This window comes from Lagopus leucura, unplaced genomic scaffold, assembly GCF_019238085.1.
Source record: "Lagopus leucura isolate 7727_CA_CO unplaced genomic scaffold, USGS_WTPT01 Super-Scaffold_100004, whole genome shotgun sequence".
Lineage (NCBI taxonomy): Eukaryota > Metazoa > Chordata > Aves > Galliformes > Phasianidae > Lagopus > Lagopus leucura.
The window spans coordinates 18,562,714-18,588,796 of NW_024962264.1; the positions used below are offsets into that span (position 1 = coordinate 18,562,714).

The 26,083-nt window shown below is 41.1% G+C and overlaps 1 protein-coding gene across 4 annotated transcripts in view; it reads right to left on the reverse strand.

Annotated features, from left to right (window-relative positions):
* NPNT (nephronectin) overlaps positions 1 to 26,076 on the reverse strand; it is a 41,680-nt gene extending 15,604 nt beyond the window's left edge. Inside the window, exons 1-9 of one of the 4 annotated variants that reach the window (XM_042870684.1) lie at positions 25,963 to 26,076; positions 24,749 to 24,849; positions 17,398 to 17,448; positions 11,745 to 11,837; positions 9,842 to 9,934; positions 5,481 to 5,600; positions 4,535 to 4,654; positions 1,400 to 1,534; positions 309 to 431 (exon numbers count right to left, since the gene is read on the reverse strand). In XM_042870684.1, the coding sequence (XP_042726618.1) occupies positions 309 to 431; positions 1,400 to 1,534; positions 4,535 to 4,654; positions 5,481 to 5,600; positions 9,842 to 9,934; positions 11,745 to 11,837; positions 17,398 to 17,448; positions 24,749 to 24,849; positions 25,963 to 26,033 (907 nt within the window). In that variant the 5' untranslated portion in view covers positions 26,034 to 26,076. The remainder of the gene's footprint in view (positions 1 to 308; positions 432 to 1,399; positions 1,535 to 4,534; positions 4,655 to 5,480; positions 5,601 to 9,841; positions 9,935 to 11,744; positions 11,838 to 17,397; positions 17,449 to 24,748; positions 24,850 to 25,962) is intronic. The other 3 variants (XM_042870685.1, XM_042870686.1, XM_042870687.1) reach the window with 3 other exon arrangements.
* Between the last annotated feature and the right edge of the window lie 7 nt (positions 26,077 to 26,083).

The following is a 26,083-nucleotide window of genomic DNA, read 5'->3' on the forward strand; positions in this document are numbered from 1 at the left end:
GCATATGAGTAATATGTACCGTCTGACCAGACTTATCCCACTTACTCACTTGTCCTCATTGTGAAGCAACTTCTAGAATGAAGCCCTGAATAGGGTGAGATGAGTATCTTTCTAATTATGAAAGTGTCTGAGAGAGAGGTATTTTTATCAAAGCATGCTAAGACTCAAAACTCTGACCTTCATTAATTTTTAAAAATAGCTGAGATAAATGAAGCTTGATAGCGTTATACCTGAAAAGGTACAACACAGGATTCATGGACACACGAATTTACTTTCCGAACTTCTTTTGGAAAAGGAGTTTTACATACGTATGCAGCTTGTTCCATTGTCTCTGTAGCCTTCTTTACATTTGCATTTGTAGGATCCTGGTGTATTGTAACATTGTGAATAACTACCACAAAGGTGCTGGCCAAGGGAACATTCATCTATATCTGCAACAGAAAGTTATATCAAAAATCAGAAGAAACCTTTCTTCCTGTTAATCTTTGCAAAAACATGAACAGTAGCACAATCATGAAAAAATGCAAATTTCAAGAAATTCAAAAGAACTGAAATGGAAAAAGTTGGAAGTTAATGTGGTGACTTCAGGAATATCCACATTTTAAACACCCAGGTATTAAAATTACTTTTTTTCATAAAACACTTCATCTTTATTGTACCTATTGTGTCTAGATAGAAACTACATACATGACCTTTATATGTTTTAGGCCTCTGCACAAAGACTTCTCTCTAAAACTATGCTTAAACATAAAGCAATGCCTTGTTGTTTCTACACAATTGTTTTTGTTTGTTTGTTTTTCAGTAAAAAGGATCATACATTGGCTGAGGCAATGGGAAACTAAGGCAGTGGGATCAGAAACATCTCTGTTGAAGGGCATACACCAGCTGCATTCCAGTCTTGTGTGGAGACAAAGACAGGTAGGTTATTTACCAACCCTGTCTCCAGAATAAGCAGGTTCTGCAGCCTGGTTTGGAAGGAGCAGGGGTGTGCCCCAGGCACTGTTCTTTTCTTGGATCTTTGGGCACGCAGTGGATCACAACTGCACGACAGCTCAGACACAGCTGAACATGCTGCACATGCTGCTCCAAACCTACAACTGTCTCTGCCCAGTGAAACCTGTGGAGATGAAGTTTAGGCAGGAATTCCTGCAGCACCAGCACTGCTCTCCCGCTACCTTTCACAGGAGAACCAGTTGCAATAGGAGTAAAACATATGCTTCCAGTTTCACATTCAGTCTAGTTAGTTCTATTACCCACCCTTTCCTAAAATACAAATGCAGAGCAACCTACAATAACCTTCTTCAACATTCCAGCCATAAGCAAATATTCCTCTTTAAACCATTAATTCAAGTTTATAAAATACACCTTGGTTACACGCAGATAAGAAATGTGGTATTACCATGGCATTGGTATTTGCCTCCAATGTACATTAAGTCAAAGCCTTTATGACACCTGCACATGTAGCTTCCAAAAGTATTGACGCAGTGCCTAAATCGCGGGCAGATAACTCTCCCAGTGGCACATTCATCAATATCTGTGGAAACAGAGGAACTGCATTACTTTTAGTAACAGGTAAAATGCAAGCTATACGACCCACATGTAACTGTTTCACATTGTGAAAACTGAAGAATAGCTAAAGTACTTCTGAAAATGTTATTCTGAATGCAAGGTGGTCTGCCAGCAGTAACACCTGAGCACTTCTAGCTGTGTCACCTCGGTTTAGCTCTTAACCACATGCCCAGATTCTTATGGTTCCCATGCCAGAAGCCTTCCCAACTCCGTGTGAGAGACAAGAGAATGCCTTCTTCAAGGCCTGAAAATATTCATCCTTACACTGTAATGGTGTTTGGCTGAAGAAAAGCTATGTCATGCACTTGTATGACTTTTCGCCCATTAAGCCCTGCGTGGTTATTAAGATAGCACTTGGATATAGGTGAGAAATAATAATAAAAAATACCCCAGTAATTGTTTTTCCAAATATGCCTGAAACATTGTTCCTGTAGCACAGGCCATATGTACCTACTACATCATCATGTGATAGAAGGTCACTTGCTTTTATAAAGATCTCAAGCATCCGTAATCCACGGCCTGCTCAGTGAGCTTATCAGAAACTCTCATCTGTTCAGGACTTGCTCTCAACAAGGAGTTCAAGCTGAGGCCAAGGGTGCAATGTTTCTGGGTCAATCACTACAGGCCAAACACTTTGTCTGCCGCTTTGCAAGTTCTTACCCTGCACCGTAGCTGACCCCTCTTTCATGGAGATGTGTGTAAGGTGACCTTCAGATATCAAAGGTGCTGAGACGCATGGCTTCTATTTGCTCTGCCAGCAGCACCTAACATAGTGTCTCATCTAGGTAAGGACAGAGCTCTGAGCTGTGGGATGTTCATCCAGCATGACACTTCTCAGCTCCCTGAAGCTGCTGCTTCATGCTAAGTACATCAGGCAGATGCCAACAGAGCCTGCTCTCACAGCATGCAGGGCTCTCAGCAGGAAAGCAGGCTGATACTCAAAAGCTGCTCGCACTACATTCTCTAGCCCTTGAAAACTGAGCTGAAGTCTTCTTAGTATTTGAATCTACCTCAGTTCTTCTCTGAGTTAGGGACCTGCCACGCATGGCTGCGTCTTAAGCACACTGCTTCTGACATTTGCTAGTTATCTGCAGGGCACAGTTCAGGCCTTTCCTCTGCACCTCTATCAGGCTCTTAATCTATGGGAAAGCAAGATTTTGCTCTCTGTGCAATTTTTTTTCTGAAAAAGGAACATTTCAGCTGCAAGCGTCAGGGCTGCAAAACAAAGTTGAGTGATTGATGCCCTCCTGCTTGTGAGAGAGGCCTGAATTTCCTTCTGTACAAATTCACGTATTTGCAAATTCATGTAAGGAAGTTAGCATGTTGGATGTTGTCACACTGTTAAATTTTCAAGGCAATAATATATCCTAAAGGTACAGGACTGAACAGCTAATCAATACTTTGTTGAAAACTGACACATGTCTACTGCTCGCATGTAACGTGGGAAGTGGAGTGGATGCTCTTTACTGGTAGGAGTAACACTGATCATTAGGCAGAAGACGGAAGGAAAGTGCTGGCCTCCTACAGCTCTCGCACAGCACAGTGATGGGGGCTTCCTGCAAACCCACAGACCTGTACCACTTTGCACCTGGCCCAGACATTGTAAGGAGGTTCCCCTTTGCCTGCTGCAGCAGGCTGTAGCTCACACCTGCTGCCCATGAAAACCAGGCACAGAGGGGTGATTTGCATTCTGATCTCGGAATCAATGGTCTGCAATGGAGGCACGCTCCCAAACCCAAGCCAGCGGCTGCTCTTAAGGCAAATACTACAAGCAGCACCCAATGGCTGTCAGAGCCAGCGTTCAACAGGGAGGCAGGATTACAAACAGGATTGCTTCTGTCCTGCTGTAAGGCCGCATTACCAACGCAAGTACTAACCGACTATGATGCTGATTTTAAAATAATTTGGTTTTTGAGTTTACAAGGATGTATTTTTAAGTTTCCATCCACAAGCAAAACATCTAATGAGACTTTCTTTTGCAATGAAAATAATTATGATTTTCAGTCCTCAAATAGCTACACATCTTTTAAAGCTAAAATGTATACCAAACCTACTCCAAAGAGCAGGGAACACAGATTTACTGAGTTGAGAGTCATTAATTAGTCAATCCCTATTTTCAATGAATACTCTGCTGAATTCTTTTTTACTTCTTTGTTATCTATTTGAAATGAGTTTCTTTCCTACCTGAATTGTTTGGTTGCTCTACACTGGTTGGCTGGAAGGAACATTTTAACAAGAGAATGATCTCTGTAGGTTAAACTAAGAACAGAATAATGTCTAGAGGAATTTAAACCTGTGCTATAAATAAGCACTAAATTCCCAGCTGTCTTTCAAACTCTGTTCAAACTAGGATTTCATGAGCTGCAGTCAATGCACACTTCAATTTTCTTACTGCCATCTACAACGCTATTTTTCTACTGCATCTACACTGCAGACGTGTCTGCACACTCCCTGGAGCAGACAAACTCACCAACAGCAAATGGCTTGAGCACATGTCAGGAAAAGACAAAGCTCTAGCCACAAATAACTGTCATTCTTGGAGGTATTTACTGTTTAGCACAACTTAAGCTTGTCAGAGAAATTATTTAGAAAGAATACGTCCCAATCATTTCGTACCGAAAAAGGGAGATTGAGCGTTTTTTGCCCCATGAAGGAAAGCCATCTCTTGCTAAGACTTTAGCAGTACTTTAAAATTACACAGGAACATTAGAGAGTAGTAAGGGCCAGGGGCTTGGATGCCAATGAAACCTGCAAGACTGGAGGAAAGCACTGGGGATCTCTGATGTAGAACACTTGAGAATAGCTGAGCAGTACATCTCCATCCTCATTAGTCACCTCTTGAAACTACATGTACACTGCATTCTAAATACACCTGATGAACTTTTAAAATGCATTCAGTGTAAGGATGAAAATTCTATGAGGAAAAAATATATATTAAATATTAAATCTGCAACTCATCACTCACCTATGCAGGTTCTACCATCAGGCCCCAGCTGCAGGCCTGGAGAAGGACAGCGGCAGCGCACTTCCCCTTTGAGCACATCGCAGCCATACTGACAGTTTGCCATTGAGCAAGAAAGGGCACCTAGGGACAAATAATGGAACGCGTTTAGATAATGACACTGACCAGTAACAGAAAATCACTGTGACCTCTGTGGAACTGAGACATGCTATAGTTACGATACCTGTAGAATTCCACAGGTAGTCATTCAGGCTTTAAAGAGCAAATGCGTGTGGTTATAAGAAACAACAACAAAAACCAAAAATGACAACAATAGGAAAAAAAAAAAAAGCCCTACAACTGTAGCGAGTAATGGAATGTAGTCCTCATGAAGAAAATAAATTCCAGTACGTACTATATATAACATGTCCTGGACATTATCCACATTTTAAAATAGGAGTATCTTTAATTTGAGGTCATTTCTTTTCCCTTCTCTCTCTCTCCACACGCTCAGAATATCCACTTTTATGGGAGCAAGTAGGAACCTGATCTCCAGAGAGATGACGGTACGATTTTATGCCAGTCAGACAACCAACATCTGCAGCTTTAATGATTTTACATTTATAAGGACAAAATACAACAGAGCTGCAGGTGTCTTGCTGCAATGAAAATGGCAAGCACTTCTCCCTGAAGGCCAATTAACAGTGATTTACAGCACTGAAGAATGCTTCTGGGAAAGCTTATAATAAAACTAATAAAATTAAACTATTTGCTTCTGGTTTGTTCAGGCTAATTTCATTAGGGGAAAAAAAAAAAAAAAAAAAAAGCAGCTCAGCTCAATTTGTACAAGTGCCTAATTTCTAGCAAGATAAATCTTCCAGCATGGGACACAACTTAATTTCATACAAGTTTCCTGGGGAAACCCAAGCAGGGGCTTTGATGAAAAAGAAAGCACCAAGCCTTGCCGTACTGGAGCAGGTTCCATCTGGCAGAAGCATGTAGCCGTTCAGACAGTAGCACTTGTAGCTGCCGTAGGTGTTCATGCACCGGTGTTTGCACGGCCGGGGCTTCAGTCCACACTCGTTTAGATCTGAAACAAAGAGTACAAGGGAAGGGGATGGGGGAAAAAAAAACATAGCAATTATGTGTGAAAAGCCGATTAAAACAAGTTCCTTGAGAAAGAAGGAAAAATACAGCAATTAGCTCTACACGTGCAGTCCAGCAAACGTCCAGAACAAACTCTACAATGTACTGTTCTGTCCTCCTGCCATGTGGAGTATGTACTTCTGTTTTTCAGGTACCTCGTCATAAAAATGAGTGAAAAACAAAGAACTATCATTAAGTTAAGCACTGGCAAATTTCATTAGCAAATGTAGAAGTGCAGACTGCCCAAATCAGAACTGTAGAGAAGAGAAGAAGCACATATCACTGCTGCAGTCACTGCTGGAGTGCGTCTGAGAGCAATTTGGTGATTTGCTGTCATGCTTCAAAGTCAGTTGCAGCAGAAAGCAGAAAAGCTGATGAGAATCTCCTTAAAACAATCCCTTGGAAAAAAAAGTGTTTCTTATCATCCAAGAAATGCTGAAAAAAAGTACATGTGACACCAGTGATATTTTTCAAGGACTACTGTTAGAGGTTATTATTTCAGATTTATAATACAGAACTCATGACTTTAACTGAAAATAATAAGCCCACAAGAAAAGATGGAGTCAGGAATTCCTTCTCTTCCAGGACCATATGTTGATGTGATTGGTAGACCAGAATAATTCACTACAGAACTTAGCTATTTGTGCATGGATCACTAAAGATGACAGCACAGGTGAACACAATAAATATACTCACAAATCCAGCCAGCAAGCACTTAACTAACGACTGGTCCTTGTGTCCAGTATTGCACAATGCCACTGGAGTGCTGTTACAATAACAGCAACTTATTTCCAGGAACTTTGCAAACAGCCATCGCCACTTTCCCTTCCATTATGATCAATGTGATGTCGAGCAATCAAGAGAAAAATAAACACATTGTACTCCAAGTCACTGATATGATTCAAAATCAGACTCAAGGATTCTGTTGATGCCTAGAAATGAGCACTGTTAATGCTGCTGCTGTTTCTGAGAGTTCCCAACAGTGTTTGTGTGAACGAAAACAAATCTTTGGAGCTACTTTGTTTTCATCTTCACAGAGCCAAGGAAGAGCAGAGAAATGTCTCCCACATCCCACAGTCTTTCTCCACCTGACCTCATCTTCCATGGTCCTGGGAAGAGCAGCAAGTTTCCCCTTCTGTTGGAACAGGCTAATAGGGTTACAGTTTCTACTTCCTCCCTTTGGAAAGCTGAACAAGATCTTCCTGAAGTCTACTTCCTCCCTTCGGAAGCCTGAAGAGCAACGTGCACTCCTACAGCAGTGAGGAAGACTAGGTGAGCATAAGCATGTCTTCAGCAAGGAAAAGCTGCCAGGAGAGATGAACCTGTGTCTTGGAAACAAGGACGAATGACCTCCTCTGCAACCTTCCTGCTGTGCATGCATTGCAGAAGCAGCATCCCCTCCCAACGCTCACTCTTCAGGAGTTTGAACACATTTCTGAAGTTGCTAGGAGAGCATACTTCTCCCAGCAGGTACCAATAGCAGAGAATCATAAATTGTACTGCTCTGTTAAAAGAGAAACAGATGTAGAAGAGATGTACATTTCCTACTGCGAAACAGGGATCTTCAGCTAAGAGTTGACAGATACAGGCACAGGTCAAATGGAAGAGCAACAGACGATGATGACAGTGGAGGACAATTACTCTTAAATTTTTTATTCTTAAAAAAAAAAAAAAAAAAAAAAAAAAAGACAGAAGAATGCTTAATTATTAACTGGCAAATATTTGGGGGAGCAAAGTTCTCTAGGTAGCACAGCAGGCTGCTTTTTTTCCTTCTGTGGAACTTCCTCTGACAGATATTATAGTTGCACTAACATCTCGCTTACACTTCCAAAACTTCTTACCCTTAACAACAGTCTCTCACAGCTGCTTCCAGAACTACTACACAGATCAAAGTTGAAAGGCTACTAATGACTGTTCTCAGTTTAAAATCTGCTGCCCTCCATAATGCATAGATTGCGCTGTGACCCTTAAATAACTGGAATCCCACCTGAATAGTACACCACCATTTGGTACAAAATATTCTTAGTACAGAAATGAAAGATCAGGTGTTGACAGACAGAGACACTCTTGAGAATAACCTAATCTTAAAAGGCAGGTGCCATCAACTGTATTACACAGGTTTTGTTTGCAAAATTTTGACTAAATTATTTGTTCTCTGCATTCTATTTCTGCCTGTGAGCAAATGTTGTCGCATCAGCTTTTGACCCCTTTGATTCAGGTCTAAAAATACATAGCTGTGAATAAAATGCCTGTGCCTTTAAACAGTCTGATTTTTTTAACCTTGGCTGACATAACAGAAAGCTAAGGTCACAAGGCATCAGAAATAAGCTGTTAGCGCAGCTCCACTTAAATCTAAAGCTTACGTGTCATGGGCTTTCACTTCAGCCTTTGACATCAGCTATTGAAAGATGTTATTAACCTTATGGAGTCAGAAGCAATGCCACAGTTCAGGAAAACAGCACTGGCAGTGCCCCGGCTGCTTAAAAGCAAAGCCACATTCCAAGCAGGTTGCACTGAAGCACTCTGCCCAGCCCCTTATTTTCCCTGAAGTGCAACTTGTCTTTTACTTCTTTTCAGCAATGCAGGCACGTACTCGGAAACCACACAGCAAGCACGCTCAGCTTCCTAACAGGTATATTGGATAATTACTGGCAGGTCTTGCAGGTTCTTTAGACAGGCCTGCATGAATATGCTGACAGCTCCCTTTATCTACCCCTGTGTTCCCATAATCTGCAACAGCATGCTTCCCACAGAAGAATTCGGATGTACTGCACATAAACAGGGGGAGCACTGCAACATTCCTGCTTCAGATGTGTTTCTTGTTCTATAAGTAAGGACTGTTTCTTTCAAGAACAGGTTCAGGCTCCTGTTAGTGGTCAAATAATCAGCTATAGCAACATACCTCTTGAACATATGCTACTTTTAAAAGGTCAAGTTACTTACCCAAAGATATCAACTGCATGCTTCAAACAACATCTATAGAGACATCTCAGTACAAGTGCATCAAAAGAGGCGAAGAGAAAACAGCAGTAGTTTCCTCTTTAAAAAAAGTAAACTAAGATGTATTAAATGCATAGGCTGAACTTTCACATTGGAATTTAAAAATGTTAATCATTTTCATAGCGTTGGCCTTTAGGAATCCCTTTAATTTCTTTGCAGGAATCTCCATTTGTTGTCCCACACCTGAAGTTTTGCTGTTGAACTGTTGACGCTGACATGTTACTACATTTACTACAATTACACAGTACAAAACCAGCATTCTTACTTTCCAAGTAACAGAACACAGTAGTGCACATAAAAGCAGGCTGAAAGCTTTAGGCACTATGGAAAGAAGCTCCAAAACAGAAGCAAAGCTGCTGAGTGCGAGTATTTAATTTTTAAGAAAAGAAATTAAAATGTGAATGAAAGGAAAAGACAACAGAGCTACACTGGCAAACCTGGAGGGACTTCTTTGACCAGTGCACAGCCTCACACTTCATCATGGATAATTACCAACTTTAGGGCACACTCAGCAGGGTCTGGGCTCCCCCACTCCATCAGCCACTAACCGGGCCGAACCAGCCCGCAAACAGCTGGTGAGTACATAAGCACTACTTCCTAGGAAGGCACAGTGCACTCTGCTATTTTCTCTATAATTAGTTCCTGCAAAAGGCTGCAGAACTCAAATCTTTTCTGCCTTTTTCTGCCTACTGGCCAACTTGAATCAGAAAACACGTCAGGTATCCAATAACAAGTTTACTCAGACTGAGACAACCAGCGACCCAACACAAAGTCAAGGATTTAACTATCACTCATACTATAAAAAAGTAGTTCAAGCTGTCATTCCCAGCAAGCACCAACTTCTGCCTCTATTTGAGCCAATAAACAATTCCCATCGTTCTGAGTTCACAAAGGAGCTTAGAAATAACTTAAGTACAGATCCTGAAAGACGAGCAGAGGAAAGAAACAAAAGCAGGTTACAACACTGGGTGTGATGGAGAGTCAAGACATTTTAGAATAACAGACACGTGGTATCAAGGGAATACAGTCAGTTATTTGCTCTGCATGCTAACGACACTGCAAGTTCAGCCTTTGCATCGCAGCCATTGGTCCATTAGCCTCCACCCCCTTTGCAAGAGACTTATTATCATTTCAAGCCGTGCAGGTAGAAGGAGCACGCTGCCTGAAATACAGGGACCATCTCACCCCTTGAAGGTGTATTTCTTGAACGATGCTCCAGGGGGCGGAATAGATGTGCTTCACTGTTCTGACCAGGTGGACTTGAATACAGTTGCTCATCTTCACATGATGGGAAGAAGGCATAATTAAAAAACAAAATGACCAAATCTTTGCAATATGCAAAACAGATCTTTTATATTCTTCACATGAAGACAACCTTTCCCAGTCACACAAAGAAGCCTGCATACGCTTGTAAAAATGGCAAGCTTGCAACTATTCACTTTTGTCTATAAAGATAGGTCTTAATGAAGAGTTGCTATCAATTTACCGTTCAACACATCTTGAAAGAAGCTTTAGTTTCGTTCTTACTGCTATAAACTTGAGAGCTGGCACGAGGGATTTTCTTTCAGAATGTTCTTTTCTTTTTTCCCCTTAACTGCTTATGGCTGTTAACCTGATATTAAAAAGCTAGAAGGGAAACACTAAAGTTACTTGCAAGATTTGGGCAATTTCACTGCCATTTGGCTGCTGATGATAGCAGCATAATATGAGAGAGATAGTATCAGCTATCCTAATTCCTAAGTGACCTGAAGTGAGTGCCTGGTCAAGTATTAAATGGGGAGGTTGGTGGCCCTGCCTGTTGTGGGGGGGGTTGGAGATTCATGATCCTTGAGGTCCCTTCCAACCCGGGCCGTTCTGTGATTGCCACTGGAAAAGGACCAGCCTTCAGGCATCCTCACACAGTTGCAGTGCAACAGTTCTGCTGTGAGATTCCGTTGTTCTCTTGGATTGATCCCTGGTACATGGCTTTATCTTTGAGGACCACAAATAGATGAGATGTAAAGCCTGTTTATCAGCACTCACATTTCATAGCCCAGCACCATTCACATATTCTAGAAAGACTTCCACCTCCACAGGGAAATTCCAACATTTCTTCTGCCTATGCCATTACTTCGTTATTACTAATAATTATTCCAGAACAGAAAAGAAAAAGATGGCCTCTGGAGTGAACAGAATAGTTGCTATTTTGAAGTACAGTAACACGGATCACATTTATCCTGTACATAAGTGGGGTTCATGGGATGCCTACAGTTCTAATCCACCCAGTTGTTACACTGGGGGTGGGGCTGAGCTGTGCTGTAGCCCCCTTCCCAGCCATACATTCAGATATCCTCCCAGCAAAAGCAGACTCTGCATCAAGCACACACCATTTGGGTCTCAACCGAACGTGGAATTAGCACATGGCAGGAATGCATAATCCAACCTCAGGAACAGCCATCTGAAGTAGAACTGATATAGGCTGTAGTGACTTGATCTGACTGATGGATGTCTGCGACATGGCTGTCTGCAGGAATCTCAAAAACCTCATGGACATCTGCCACAGCAACTTTGTCACCAATACCATGCATGAATGTCTGATTAATATAACCTACAGTGAACCAAGATGCTAATTCAGTAAAAGAAGGCTTCGTCTTTTCAACTCTTATTTACACAGTGCAGTTATCGCTAAGCTACCCAGTTCAGGCCTAGAAACAAAAAAAATGATAAAGTACTTAAGAAATCATTTTTAATTGAAGAAATACGGTTTCACTATCAAAACCTGAGAATTGTGACCTTATGAAATAACAATCCTGACCACGAGATTCAAATTACTTGATTCAGATTAGGACAGCATGTGGATACACACTTTATGTTAATCTCATTCATTTCACCTGAACAAAAGCAATTGCTTTCCTTGTATCATCCCACTGCAGATGCCATTTTCTCTACAGATGTCAGTCTCAATTTCAGAAAAGCTACAGGAGTAACAGACGTGGTATATGAGTTTGTTATCCTATGCCTGCAGGCAACATACGCAGCATTTGCAAGGGTCAACAATATTTCTGTGATTTCACAAACAAATTCTCTTTCTTGGACGTCACTTTCTTACCTTGGTTGCACGTTTTTCCAGTGTATCCGGGATGGCACTTGCACTTGTTTGGCCCAATGCATTCTCCGTGTTTGCATCCTGGTTGGCATATAGCTGCAAATAGAACACCACTCATTATTCTTTGGTTCCAGTCATGACTGACAGTGCATTACTTTAAAACAAAAGGCAATGACCTAACAAAAATAGTAGCATTTATGTTCCTCCTTTAAGCACCGTTGTGTCTCAAATACCACTGTTTGAATAACAAGTGCATTTTCAACAGTAATTGCCACCCCAATACATGTGGGACTCACTGGTATTCTATTTTGGTACAACAGGAGGTTGTGCTGTTGCTGGCATATTAAGCTCCCTTAGTAGCTCATCAGCTTGCACACACACTGCCTTCACTTGCTCTGTGTATGTATGAACTGTGGTTCACGTCATTAAATTTGGTAAACTGGAATATGCCCTAGCTTTTCTCATTCTGTGAGAGAGTGCAGATGTAAAATTCTGGTGAGCTTACTGTTTAAGTAAGGCAGACACAAATTACAAAGAAAACAGAGGGTGGCATAACTCAAATACTCTGTAATTAGGATTTACTATTTACCCTGACTTTAATTTTCTAAACTGTCAGTATCATTTGCAATTTGCAAAGTCACTAACTAGACCCAGCTGTAATATTCATTGATCTGACAACAGTCTGTATTATAAAATTGTGTGTACTAAGGATCTATTTGAACAGAAATCTGTCAGAAGGCACTAGCTTGCATTCCAGCCAGGCTGTTCAACAGGGCTGAATTAAACAAAATTAAAACAGAAATGAGATTAGTTGCAGCTGTGAAAGAACTTTGCAAATACATCTCTAATGATCCAAAGCCTTTTCCTTAAGAGTCAAAGCATCCGGAATCAGCAGTTCCCACAACTGCATCCACAGAAGCAACAGTTAGCACAGAATGAATTTGGTTCAGTTCAGGGTCTGTATTTGCTCTCTACTCAGGGCATTTTTTGTTTAAAAATCAGACATATGCATCGTGGGATCCCCAGAGAACAGAAGACCTTGTTTTCTATCTGTAGTGCTGCTCTTGGTGGATCTTCCTAACACTGCTGCATCTCTTTTAATTCTGTCTTTGAGAATTTGCTAAAAAGCAACAGAGAGGGGTGGTTTTATTTAATGCAAGATGCGTCTTTCCTATAAACACTGGCCAGAAACAAAGACACGGGACTCAGATTCACCAGCTATCTAATGGAGTTTCTTTTTCTGTGAAAGTAGCTGCAACAGTTCAGTGAACTACAGAAGGTAAGTTTCAAATGCATGCCCTTGGGTAACAGGCAGAACTGTCAGGGGAGCAACTGAGAGATCACAAAATTCTACAGCACTGTAGTTGGAAACAGTTGCTGCTTTTTTAATCATTGCAGTCACAAACAAAGAACTAGGCTCTGTTTTAAGGGCTAATTTAGATGCCGTATCTCTTGTCTTCCTAATATCATAAGCCCTACTCTACCTAGAGGTGATGATGGAAAAAATGAAGAGCATGAAGACCAACCTCATCATTGGGCAAAAAGAGATACAATATATCCATACTAGTAACAGAAATGACTACAAATATGTTTGCAAGAGCTTCCATAAAGTTTCAACTGTCCTTCAAAGAAAATCCATACTGTAAAGCAGGACCCAATCAGATAATACCAACTTCTTAGAAGAACACAAAGCACCATCAGCTAAATAACAGCTTGGAATGAAGTGGTAAAGTTCCCTGAGAGAACCTGCTGCAATTTTAGTTTAGCTGACACTAAAATGCCTTTCTCTCCTCAAATGCATGAAGCATACGTTAGCAGCAGCTCAGTTTGCAAAAGGATGATCTTACAGTTGAAGACAAAAAAACTTCACAATTTAGAATTTAGAAATGGAAAAGTGCATCTAATTCAGAAGATCCAATATTTTTCAGTATTCTCTCAGTCAACCAAGTAGGACATTGTACTAGAAAAAAAAAAACCTTCAGTAGCATTAATAAAAAAATCTAAAGCAAATTACATAGAACTAATTACAGAGAGAAGACATGGGTGATGGGATCTGTGGCATCCTCAACAGATGACAGCCTAATACACGTTAACCAGCTTAGCCCCATAGTATTATCTGCAATATTTGCTGTCCTGTACGACAGGTGGGTAAGTCCTGATCTAGACTATGTCCTACTCCCAAGATAAAACTCAGAAGAGCACTTAAATCTTTTCTGTTTTCAAAAGTCTCAGTTAAAGGAGATGTCAGTGCCTCAGCAGCCTACAGCTTAAAAGTCCCTACTCTAACGACTGCCTAACCACTATCCATAAAGCCAAAGACATTACAAAATGCTTTCTGCACATAAACAGTTATTTGGAAACCAACTTTTGCTGCCAAACACAGTTCTTGAAGAAATCTCTTTTATTAGAATGTATTCACAGCCACTTGAGTGTTACACAACTTAAATACAGCATTCTATTCAATTTTAGTTCCATGTCATAACGGAAGAACTTCTATATAAAAGAGAAAAGCATTTTGCAGCAAGCTTTGCAATGCACGTAATTCAGCCAACACCTCCAAACTTCACAGCATTTATTACAAGGAATCAAATCACTCTCACCAAACTATTTACGTGATCACCTCATTTCAATCTTTTCATTTTAAATTATTTTGGGGCCAGACACAAAGACTTGCTCTGTCTCAGTTCCCAGTGACTTTAATGGGAGGCAAGGAAGTATCCTTCAAGCCTTTTATTTAGCCAGAAATCTAACAGAGTACCTATTTTAAAGGTTGGCAAGAACTTTCTTCCAAAATAAGATGATAAATACTGCATTTTAAGTTTCAAGCAAAATTCAGGACAAATTAAGCCCTGTAAAAACAATAGGGAACTGAAACATGAGTGAGTGAATTGGGTTTAGAGTTGTTTTTGTGGGTTTATCTCAAGCGTGGGAGAAAGAATTCCTGTGCAACGCATATGCTCTCAGCATGCGGTATGCCTGCATAAAAGCTCGAAGCCAGCCATCTTCCCAGACACCAGGAACAGCTGGTGTGCCTGAGTACGACTAAATCATTCTGAATTATGATTTTTTAATTGCTGCATAAGTACTTCAATGAAGTATACATTCAATTTGTTCATTATGGGTCTGCAGTGTTGGCGGTGGGAGGCGTTGCTGTCGGTTCTTTCACCTTTATTTTCTCCCTGCACTCAGCTCCCTAAAATGTTCATGTTAGCAGTTGATTAATCCATTACCAAGTGCTGCTTGGTGCAGTCCTAACAAGACAGTCACACTGCTTAATTCTTACCTAACTCCTTCATTAGAGATCAACAATGAAAAATCCTGAACTTGCATAGCGGAGTGTCTCTACCATCCCAATTCTCATCTGCTTTTCTAACACTTTAAGCCATGTCTTCCAGCAAAAGACTATAAAGATGTGAGGGCACTCCTGAATGCTATAACACTGCTCTGTTCTGCTGCTGAATTTGTTCCATAATGTTAACTCCTGATTCCACGCACCTTCTTTCTTTGACTGATGTCCACAAGAGTTTCTCACTGACAGAAGTTGCCCTCAAAAGTTGCTCCTTCTGCAGCTCTCCACTCACATCAAAATGCCAGACCACACGCGTTCAATCTGTTCTCCAACCTCTTTTTCAACTCTCTGAAGTCAAAACTGTACAAGAATGCCTGCATCTGAAATAATCTGTGTTGACCATCTGCCTTGCTTCTCTCTTTCCAAGTAACACATAGCTCCTTTTTTATCCTGATCCCAAATCCCAATTTCTTGAAATTCATTTTGCCCAAACACGGGAAGTAATTTATGCATCAGCCCATAGATTATTACATACTATTCATCTTCACAAACTCTTACAGTTACATATTTCTTCTTTGCTCCATCACATACAAGCACAGAGGTAAGCACAGAGCTCAACCTCAAGCTACCCCTACATAGTTATCAGCAGGTGGTAAAACCATGCGATAACCGTAACTCACATTACAGAATTACTATGGCAAAAAAAAAAAAAAGCTTCCCAGCTACGTGCACAAGCAGTCACAATATACATCCCTGCAGAGTTCAATAAGCTTGATTATAGTCAGCAGGTATCAACTTTCAGATAATTTCACATGCAAAACGTTCCTTACACTGAAAGATAATAAGAGTGCCTGACCAACTTCTGTAACTAGAGACTGATAATAACATCAGATAAAATGGTGACATATTATGTCTGAGTTGTGTTTTGCTGTTTGCTGTTTTGTTTTAAGTGACTTGCATTTATTTGTAGTGTTCATGTTAACAGGTTAAAATGCACAAAGCTTCTACCTACAATATATAGTTCCATTAGATAAGTGGATCCTAATCTTACACACATAACTCTCACCTTTGCCTGCATAAATTGGTTACTCAGTTTGCACATATGATTGTGGTAATGGCACATTAACATGACAAACTGCAGCCCATGGGGGCTATTTGTTACAGTGAATTCTCTGCTTGCCTACACTATACTCAAACGTGTTTCTCAACTGCATACCAAATCCAGACCTTGGTTCATGAATGCCCTGCTGCTCAGAGCAGCACTTAAAAACACACTTAGCTACCGCTGAGATCAACAGGATTTAATGAAGCCAGTGAAAGTTAACCTAACACCTGTGCATTTTAGAACTGTTTAAAAACCAGTGGAAATTTGGTCTAACACAATGCACAGAGAACAGTAAGAAATATTTCAGGTTTTGTCATGTTTTTCATGTTTGCCTTTCAAGCAGCTTACAACAATTCCTTAAAGAACAGTGATTTATCATCTCAAATGCAGGTTCGCTACCCAAATCTCTCCGTGTTTCTACCCAACTCCAGGCTAGCAGGAGTGTCACCACACGAGGGGCAGAAAAGAAACGGGGCCCTACCACTAACTTGGTTATAGTCATGTAACACCCAGTGGCTTCAGTGCAGTAACTGTTGTGCCACAGTAACAAAGCCAACTTTAATGCGCAGCTGATGGCTTTGCTCCCCTTCTAAAGACCAGTGCTCCCACCGCAGGGATAAGTAAACAAGATATATCAGTTCTTAAGCAGCAGGAGACCACAGCCCTGAGTACTAATCTAAACTAGCACTGACTTCATCTTGCTCTAACGTGCCAGGCTGTGCACTGCTGTAGGCCAGGGGCTGTAACATTTCCCTGCTGTGAGAATGACAACCTGTAGTGGAGGCGCGAAGCAGACAACGGGGGGCAGTAAGCGTGTCAGCCATCCCAAACCAGCCTCCTGCTGCACAATTCTATACTGCGAAAGCAAAATCAGGCCTCCCAGATCTGACAGCTTGTAAATGTGATGCTGGGAGTATAAACAACTCGCAGAAAAGCAAAACTATTCCTTGGGGCTTGACGGTAAAATAAAGAAAAAAGAAAAGAGAAAGGAAAAAAGGAAAAAGTGCAACTGTTTAGGAGGTAAGATGCATGTCATCAGATAGGTGACCGGGATGAACAGCCTTGTTAGTTTTCTTCCCTCTCCCACCCTTCCCCGCCCTCCCCAAATCAGATGCTTCAAAAACATTTAAAAGAAAAAAAAAAAAGAACATCTACATCTTCTTGCCATATATTATAGTTTGTATGAATAATTAATGACTTAGAGGCCACAACTCCAAGCCATAATCTTTCCAAAATTATTTCAAGAAATATGTTCGGCTAACCTTTGGGCTGGCACCTTAGGCTGGCTATTCTCTGCCTTAAGACGTAGAAAGCTGTAAAACAAATATCCAAAAAAAAAAAAAAGAAAAGAAAAGAAAAGAAATTCCAGTTTGTTTTTTTATTTTTTCTCCCCTGTAAGGAGGATGGACTTGGCTGGGGCTTTTATCAACTTGTTACATTCCTGGAGACTTACACACATTCAACATTCAGAGCTTTTCTGAAATAAAAAAAATTCTGGTACACATTTAAAAATAGAAACACCTTACATCTGCATTGCATTATGAGATTTAACAAACACATTCTGATACATAAGGGTAATTAAATATCATGACGTGATGCTATTCTTATTCAACCAACTAAGGAGCTGCTTTACAATACAATACAATATTGTACAAATTCTCGTGTTTCATGGTTTAGATCCCACGTTTCCATCAACAGAACACAAATGCCTTTCTTAAAGAGACAGTATCCTTTCATTTAAATATGCATATCTGTATCTCTAATGCTGCATAACATTAAATAAAGGGTTTGCATCAGGATAATGTTAATTTGAGAGTAATTAACATTACACTCATTTTCAAGCATCTGAACATCTGTACTGGTGCATACATTCACTGGCCATTTGTATGAAGTTTGAATCTGGATCGCCTGAAGTTAACACTGAGAAACCTTTTCAGCTCTTACTGCCGTACGTAACTAAATATAATACAAAAGTGAAATAAGATGGAAACAGATCTATGTTTTGGGTTCACGTTAAGACAATTTATTTGCCAATAAAAATGAATATTAGACGCACAGCTTGTTGGGCTCCATAGCCTTGTTATCAAGGGTGGGGACTTAACAACAGCGGCTGTTTGCATTTTAAGCAATACTGCCCAACATTTAGGGATTTGCACTGATTGTCACTTGTATCAATTTAAATCTGCTTTAACCAGCAAGCCCCTCAATGGAGGGAGACCGGGGCCGTTGTTGGGCTTTGAAGGAAGCTCCATATTCAAATTGACAGTATGTACTAAATGTACTACTGCTGGCATTTCCTGGGGACAAACTGGACTGCAAAACTGTGCAAAACCTCTACGCAGAAGAGATGCAATGGAGGAGTGGAAAAGGATACTGTACCTTTAATATAACAAAGTCATAACTGCTTTTAGAACCATAAAGGTTCTAAAATGAAACGATCCCCACACCTTTAACTGAATAAAAATAGCAAAACCTCATTTTTTTTATTGCTTGGCAAAATTAACACAGTATTGCAATTCTGTATAGGTATGTTTCACAGAAAAGACATTTAAAAACACACAAAATTATTGGCCATTTATAAGATGCACTGCACATCGATATTCATTAAACACTGCTGACACGATGCATTAATACAGACTGCGTTGTTGCAACCACAAATTTAGTAACAAAACTCTTGCTGATGTTAATGAGGTTTCTGCCAGGGGGCCAACCTCGTAGAAGCCAATGCTGTTAAGGTTCATTACTGACAAAATTATGGTTTTATTTAGCTGAAGATTTGTGCGTCTCAGATTATACAGAATTGCCATTTCCACTTAAAGCATCGTGATGCGCACAAGCAGAAGCCCTAAAACACACAGCCTCGTCTCCCATTGATGGCTGACATGATGATGTGGGTGAACTCCCATCAACGTTACTGTTGGTTACACAGAATCATCTCGGCATCAATGAGAGCACAACCACCTCTTCCCAGCCCACCACCATGCATCTCTGTAAATAAACCACACAGCATAGATATACATTGAGACAGAAGCAGCAGCATACATGTGTAAGTTTCTCCATAGCACTTGTAAAAAGGCAGCAGCATGCACAATTTCCAGCAAAGCATTTGGTTATGTCTGCATCTGCCATTTCAGCTTGCACAAGCTCCCCCCCCCTTTACTGCAGGCCACCTGCAGAACTTCCTGCAATAGCATGCATTTTACTAGGTTGGACTAAATCTTAATGCTAACCTGACATCTTCCAACTGACTTTTATTTTTGGTGCAACGCTTAAACGAGGTGTAAACTGACTGCCTGACTTCTACTTTTACTAACAGATTACTGTTTACTGCTCTGTCCCTAGGCTTTTCATGTTAATTGTGGATTTATAGTAAGGTGGTAGGAAAAAAAATAAAAACCTTTGCTGACTTGCTCTGCTTTTCTTCCATAGGCAGAACAGTCAAATCTCAGCACAGGGAAATAACCACTGAGCTGCAACAGACAGATGCTCTAAAAGAGTGCACTCATCTTCACAATCCCTTCTCAAGATAGACTTCATTAATTTTGTTAATGTTTAAGGAGAATTCAGAATTGGAATAAGTGAAGTAATCAAATAACAGCAAAGCTTGTTAAATTCAATTTCAGTGAAATTCTGTTCCTGTTAACTCTGTTCTGTTCACTAGACAAACCCTCAGAATCAGCCCTGTTGACTTCAGCAACCATGCAGACTCATGCCAACAGAGGATCTGACAGTAGGCCAGCATCAATTTACAGAAGCTGTGGATTCAAACTTGTATTTTGTATGTGGGAATGCAGCAAAACCACACTTGCTATTGCCTCCAGCAAAGGAGTTGTCCAAACCGTAATCTAGAATAAGAATTCATGCAGTTTGCTATTGCTTAAGGAATCTTACTCAGTTTCTATAATCTGCATTAAATTAGTGGTATCTCTTTCTGCCAGCTCTTATTTAATAAAACAGGTTTAGTTCTGGGCTGTTAAATTGCAAGTGAAATAATGAAGCAAAAAGCAGCCTACATCTTTAATGCAGCTTGACTACATATAGCTAGCATACAAATGAATTACAAACAGGCATGCGGCCAAGTACAAAGCAGGTGTATTTTGTTCATGAAAGGCACACATATTTGGAAATCATTTTAATAGTTTCAAAAGAACAGAGCTTTTTGCAAGCCAGCTACAGCAAGGCAGGTAGCCCACTAGTTCTAAGGATGCCTTTCAAGGAGCCCAGATGGATCAGTGGCAAAAATGTCCACAAAAAGAGAATAAATAAGTTTAAAATGGCTGTTAGCATGGCTTGCTGGAAGGAGAACTTCTACTTTCGTAGCGAAGAGTAAAACGCATCACATTACTTCTCACATATATCATAGAATCACAGTCCCAGAGTCCTTAAGTTGGAAGGGACCTTTAAAGGCCATCCAGTCCAACTCCCCTGCAACGAGCAGGGACAGCACAGCTAGATCAGGCTGCCCAGGGCCTGATCCAGTCTCACCATGAAAGTCTCCAGTGACAGGGCATCGACTGCATCTCTGGGCAACCTGTACCAGTGCCTCACCACCCTCACTGTAAAAGACTTTTTCCTTACATCCAACCTAAATCTACCTCCTTTAAGCTTGAAGCCATCCTTCCTTACTATCACAGACCCAGCTAAAGAGTCTGCCCCTTTCTTTGCTGTAGATCTCTATATACTGAAAGGCCGCTATCAGGTCACCTTGGAAATCAGTGCCTCTCCTATCCCATAGTTTAGTTTCCTGATATGCTAACCAGGTTCCAGAGCCCAATATGTACATGTAGATTCACAGCTGAGTGAACACATTTTTTTGGTGAGAAAAGCACGTTTGTGCAGGATGCATGCAATGATACATGTCCCAGTACGTTTTCCCCCATCCATCTGTATACTTTACTGGGTTCTGGGTTAGGACAACACAGTACCACAGATGCAGCTGCCTTGCAACACAAAAGCAATTATGAACGTATTGTCCATACCTTCCATATCTGTTCTGACCAAAAAAGTTTTGCCTAAGAAATTCAAAGTCATTTACTGTGAAAGAAGAACTCCAGAAGAAACTTCTTCTATCCTCACTTTTACTCTGCTTTACAGTTTTGCCATGTGCATAACAGCAACACATAAAAATGCAAGAAAGCCTTATTTTTACAAGTTACAGATATCAGATGTACGTGTAAAAAAGCACACAGAAGTCTTGATTGGTATAATTCATTCACAGGATACAGAAGATGTTTTAGAGTATAAATTAAAGGAGGGCTCAGATTTTGACTTCTTCCTGCATGCTGTCAAAAGGACAGCAGAGTTACGCTGACTTTTGCTTGACTGAGCAGCACCAAGCACAGCTGTGCTGGATACCCCTACATCCTGCAGTGGAGAAGTGTGGAGAAAAAGGAATTACTCCACACTTTTCAAAAGCAAATCTAGCTAACGTGGTTCTGTTTCCAGGTGCATCTTTATGGATGGATGATGAATCACAGGCACTGCATTACTATGGCTTAATGACTTACCACTTGTCAGCTGGGCCACACTTCTGCCCTTCTAAAGCTGACATACACAGGCTTAAACCTTCCTCACAGTTAAACCATTATCTTAAACCACACAGCTGTCTTAAGCTACCACGTTCTTTTCTCAATAGGCTGGGGCAGGAGACTGGCCCACATGTGTTTGGTAGAGCAGCTAGCACAACTTCAGCCTGAAATCACAGCTCAGAATCCTTCTGGTAACTGCAGGTTGCAGCTCTCTCATGTATCAGAGCCTGAATTCTTGCTATTCTCTGTCTCCAGCATGGCACTCACATCTGCTCCCAGTAAGATAAACTCAAATGTGATTGGTGTATACACAACAAGTTATGCATGAGTAAACAGGTGAGAGTGCAAATGTGCTGGAGCACTTGCAGGCATAGCAAAGATGATTCAAACCGCTTGGCTTGACCACAGCAGTTCATGTCCATTAACAAAAAGCTCAGCATTGTTGCCTGAATATGTACTACTTCATTTTTGAACTCATAGCAAACAGGGTCTCACAGCCTGTTTTTAAGTCTGATTCTATACTTGTTTTCATTGCATAACTACAATTTATTCTAGAAATGGCAAAGAAAAGATACATCTGGTAAAGGAAAGTTAACATTTATGCCACTCATTCTGGGGACAGGAGTAAGAGGCTTGCCTTTCTCTATCGTATCCTTGAATTTTTTGGAATCTTTTCAGAAATATCCCTTTATACAGTCAAACACTCAAGGCTGCAGTTGAGGCCAGGAATGCTGCCTTCCATGTGAGGTTAATCCTTCACGCTGAATGCCTCATTCCCAAGGTGGAGAGCTAACTACAGATATTCTATTTGGCTGCCAGCACTAGAAAGTGCTGGCTTTCGTCTGGTATCATCTCCCACTCTGTGATACGACTGGAATTTTCACCACCCACAACTGGAACAGAGTTCCCTGCTATACTTTTCTCAGACTTTGACTCCTGTTTCAGAACTAGAATTAACTGCTAAGTTTTTAGCAAGGTCTTCACCTGCACATTTGATGCTTTTCTAAGTTCTCAATAGTCTTTAAAATAAAACAAAAAAAAAAGAAAGAAAGAATTTCCACACTTAGATGAGAACTGTATTCCTTTTAAAATCTGGTCCCAACTACTGGAGATGACCGTATAGAATCGATCTCTGCACTCCTTGAAAGAGTGAATAATGCACTTCAACAGTAGATGGAGAATCATTTAGATTCAGCCTTAAAAAAAAGAACATTAATGGTATCTGAAGAAGATGGCAAATCACTACAAATAATCTTACTGACAAAATTCAGGGTAACAAAAATAATGAAAACCCTCTGTACTATATATATATATAGTATATATATATATATTTTTATATATTATATATATTTTTATATTTTTATTTTATATATATTTATATATATAAATATATTTTTATATATTTTATATATTTTAATTATATATATTATATTATATATATATTATATTATAAAATATATTTTTAAAATAATAAATAAATAAATATATATATATTTACTTTTAGTTATGACTTTTTTGCTAATGTTACTTTATGCTATTGCCATCTCCCAAGACTCTGAAAACAGCAACCTCAAATCAGAGTTGGTGAGAGAGAATTTAAAGGGCAAGTATATCTGTAGCTGACTTCCAGCTAAATGCAAGTTTAAATTTATGGCCATCACACAGGAGATGACTTGTCTAAGTGAAAAGCCACAGCGAGATCTCTTTTATTTCAGTGCAAATTATTGATACTTGTCAGTTAAATGTCCATAGCCTCAAACATTTAAATGCTTAACAATTTCCAAATACAAGTTCAAAAAGATAGACATAGATCCTATCACCTCTGGAGTAGATACAATCAACTACCTCACATTATTCTTCCTTCTCTACAAGCATCCATCCCAGGGAAAAAAATATTTCTGTTACAAACTACAGCCTTAAAACTCAAAATGACTCATGATACAGGCTCAGAGATACCAATCTGAGATCTTCTCATCTCATAACAGTAGCAGGCGTGTTATGTTCCAAAAGCACTTTGCACAGCTTTTTACCAGTCATCTTATATACCTATTAAACACTGCAAGCTCTTAACATGCTCAGGATAGAAGGAGCCAGTGCTGCCATTCACAGATTTGAACAAAACCTTTGCTGAGAGTGTGCAGTTGCATTGCCAGTGCTACTTCTATCTTTTGCCTGTCTTTCTGCCTGCTGCTTGTTTATGTCACTGTCCTGCAGGCTATGCATCTAACAATATTCAACACCTGTTCTGCTTTAAAAGTGGCTTAGCAAAAAATAGTTCAGTCATTTGCATCTTAATTAAAAAAGCAAAAAGCGCTATTTGTAGGTTTAGTCCTGCAAAAACTGTGGAGAAACCATTTGTGTGAACTGTTAGGCACGTGAGCCAGCGTTCCCAAAATCAAAGCCCGTAATTTTAACAAACTGAGGTCTGTAATTCCTAACAACCTGAACTTCTACATCACCCTAGCTGCTATCATAGAGTACTTTTAGAAGATACCCTGAATGATGAACTTATCTATTTTGCTATCCTGCCATTATCAAGGATTTTAAATAGCATGTTAGAATACGATTCTAATATACTATTAGAAAATAATAATTTTAGAGATGCTTTTCTTCATGTGTGGCCCAATAAAAGGATGCTGTCAGGCTGGTTTATATATCCTTAGTTCGCAATTACTGTGAGAATGTTTGATCTTTAGTATCAATTTGAGTATATCCATTGACTTTTAAAATGAAACGTCAATTGTTTAGATTTCTTTCTCAGATATAAATATTCTGGCCTGCACTGCCTGTAACATAACACTGAAGTGTTATGTCAGGCTATTAGGAATGAAATGAAGTGGAAACAAAACAGAAATTCACAGGTTCTCATTGCCTTAGCCAAAGTTTACTTTACTTGACTGAAATCCTTTTCAGAACTGTTAATAACAGACTGGGTTTTGACCTGATGACATCCTTTTATTTTAGCCAGACTCACACGTGCAAAAGCCTTGGCCATCCATTATAAGACTGTGTATGAAGGATGGCTAGGGGCACGTCCAAGCCTCTCCTATAAGTGACTAAAAGCCCCAGCAGCAATGATACTCACGTTGGCACTGTCCCCAGGCCAAACGGGCCCAGCCCCAGCAGCAGTCAATTCTGCTTCCAAACCGGCACAGTCCTGCAGAGGAAACTATTTGTCTGGGCCACCTGAATGAGACAGTTCAAAGACAGCTGGTGAAACCCTTTGGAAGCAGCTAACTAAAATCATTCTGAACTTCGCAACAACAACAACAAAACACTTCTTTTTCTGGTAAAGTGCTCTGACCTGAGCCTGTGATATTTCTGTTACGAATGCAGCATGTTGTTCAGACATTGGACATAGCTTTAGGCAGAAGATAATTGGCGTAACTTTGTACCACCTGAAACAACGGACACGTTCTGCAATGTGCTCGCTGCTGCCGCTCACAGGTCGCTATTAAATCGTTGCAGACTTGTGAAATTATCTATAACACGCAATTAACCACCATCCAGAATTTCAGCATTGATTTGTTTCGCGATATGTCACCAAATTTTCTTACTGAAACTTCAAGGGAGGGGGAAAAAGAAAAAATCAAAACACGAGCTTCACGTTACACGGTAAATAAATACAAAGGGAGAACTAGAGAGACGTAAATAAAAACTAAAGGGAAAGAGGCAGCGCAGCCTTGGGCGACGGCAGAGCGCTGCCGTGACTTGTCAGCGCGCCTCAGCGACAGGCGGGAAGGCAGCGAGCAGGGCGCTGCCCCGCGCACCAGCACGGCACGAGCCCGCGCCGCGCGCCCCACCTGACGCTCCGGCCCCGCGCAGGGGCTCGGCTCGGCTCTCCTCTCTTCGCCCCGCGGCCGCTCTCACCCGGCTTCGTGTTAAAACTTGAGTCACAGTTCTCCGCCGTATTCTGTTTCTAGTGCCCCGAGGCGTCAATAGACTGATTTTATTTTCGCAGCACGTGAAGCGCTTCGCGTTTAATCCTGAGAGAACGCGGCCCCGCTGCAGCGACCAACTTTCTACAGCCGTGACGGCGCTGACGCCCCGGAGCCGAGCACGGGCATGGCCCCGGGCAGGAAAGGGCGATGCGGTGCCCGCGCTCGCCCCTCCGGCCCCGTCCTGCGGCCGCCGGCTCCGGGGCGCCCCGCCTAGCTGAGGAGACGGCCCCGGGTGCGACAAGGACCCCCCGGCGCCATTTCGCACCCCGGGACTGCCGAAGCTCGCCCGGGGCACGGCCCGCGCCCCCTTCCCGCGGCAACCCCCGCTCGGCGCTCGCCCCGCGCGGCCGGCCCCTACCTTCTGTCAAACTCTCCGGCCGCCCCCAGGGAGAGACAGGAGGCCAGCAGCAGCCGCACGGAGAGCTCCATGGCCGGCGGGGCTCCCCAGCGACGCGGGCCGGCCGCTGCGGGGGGAGCTG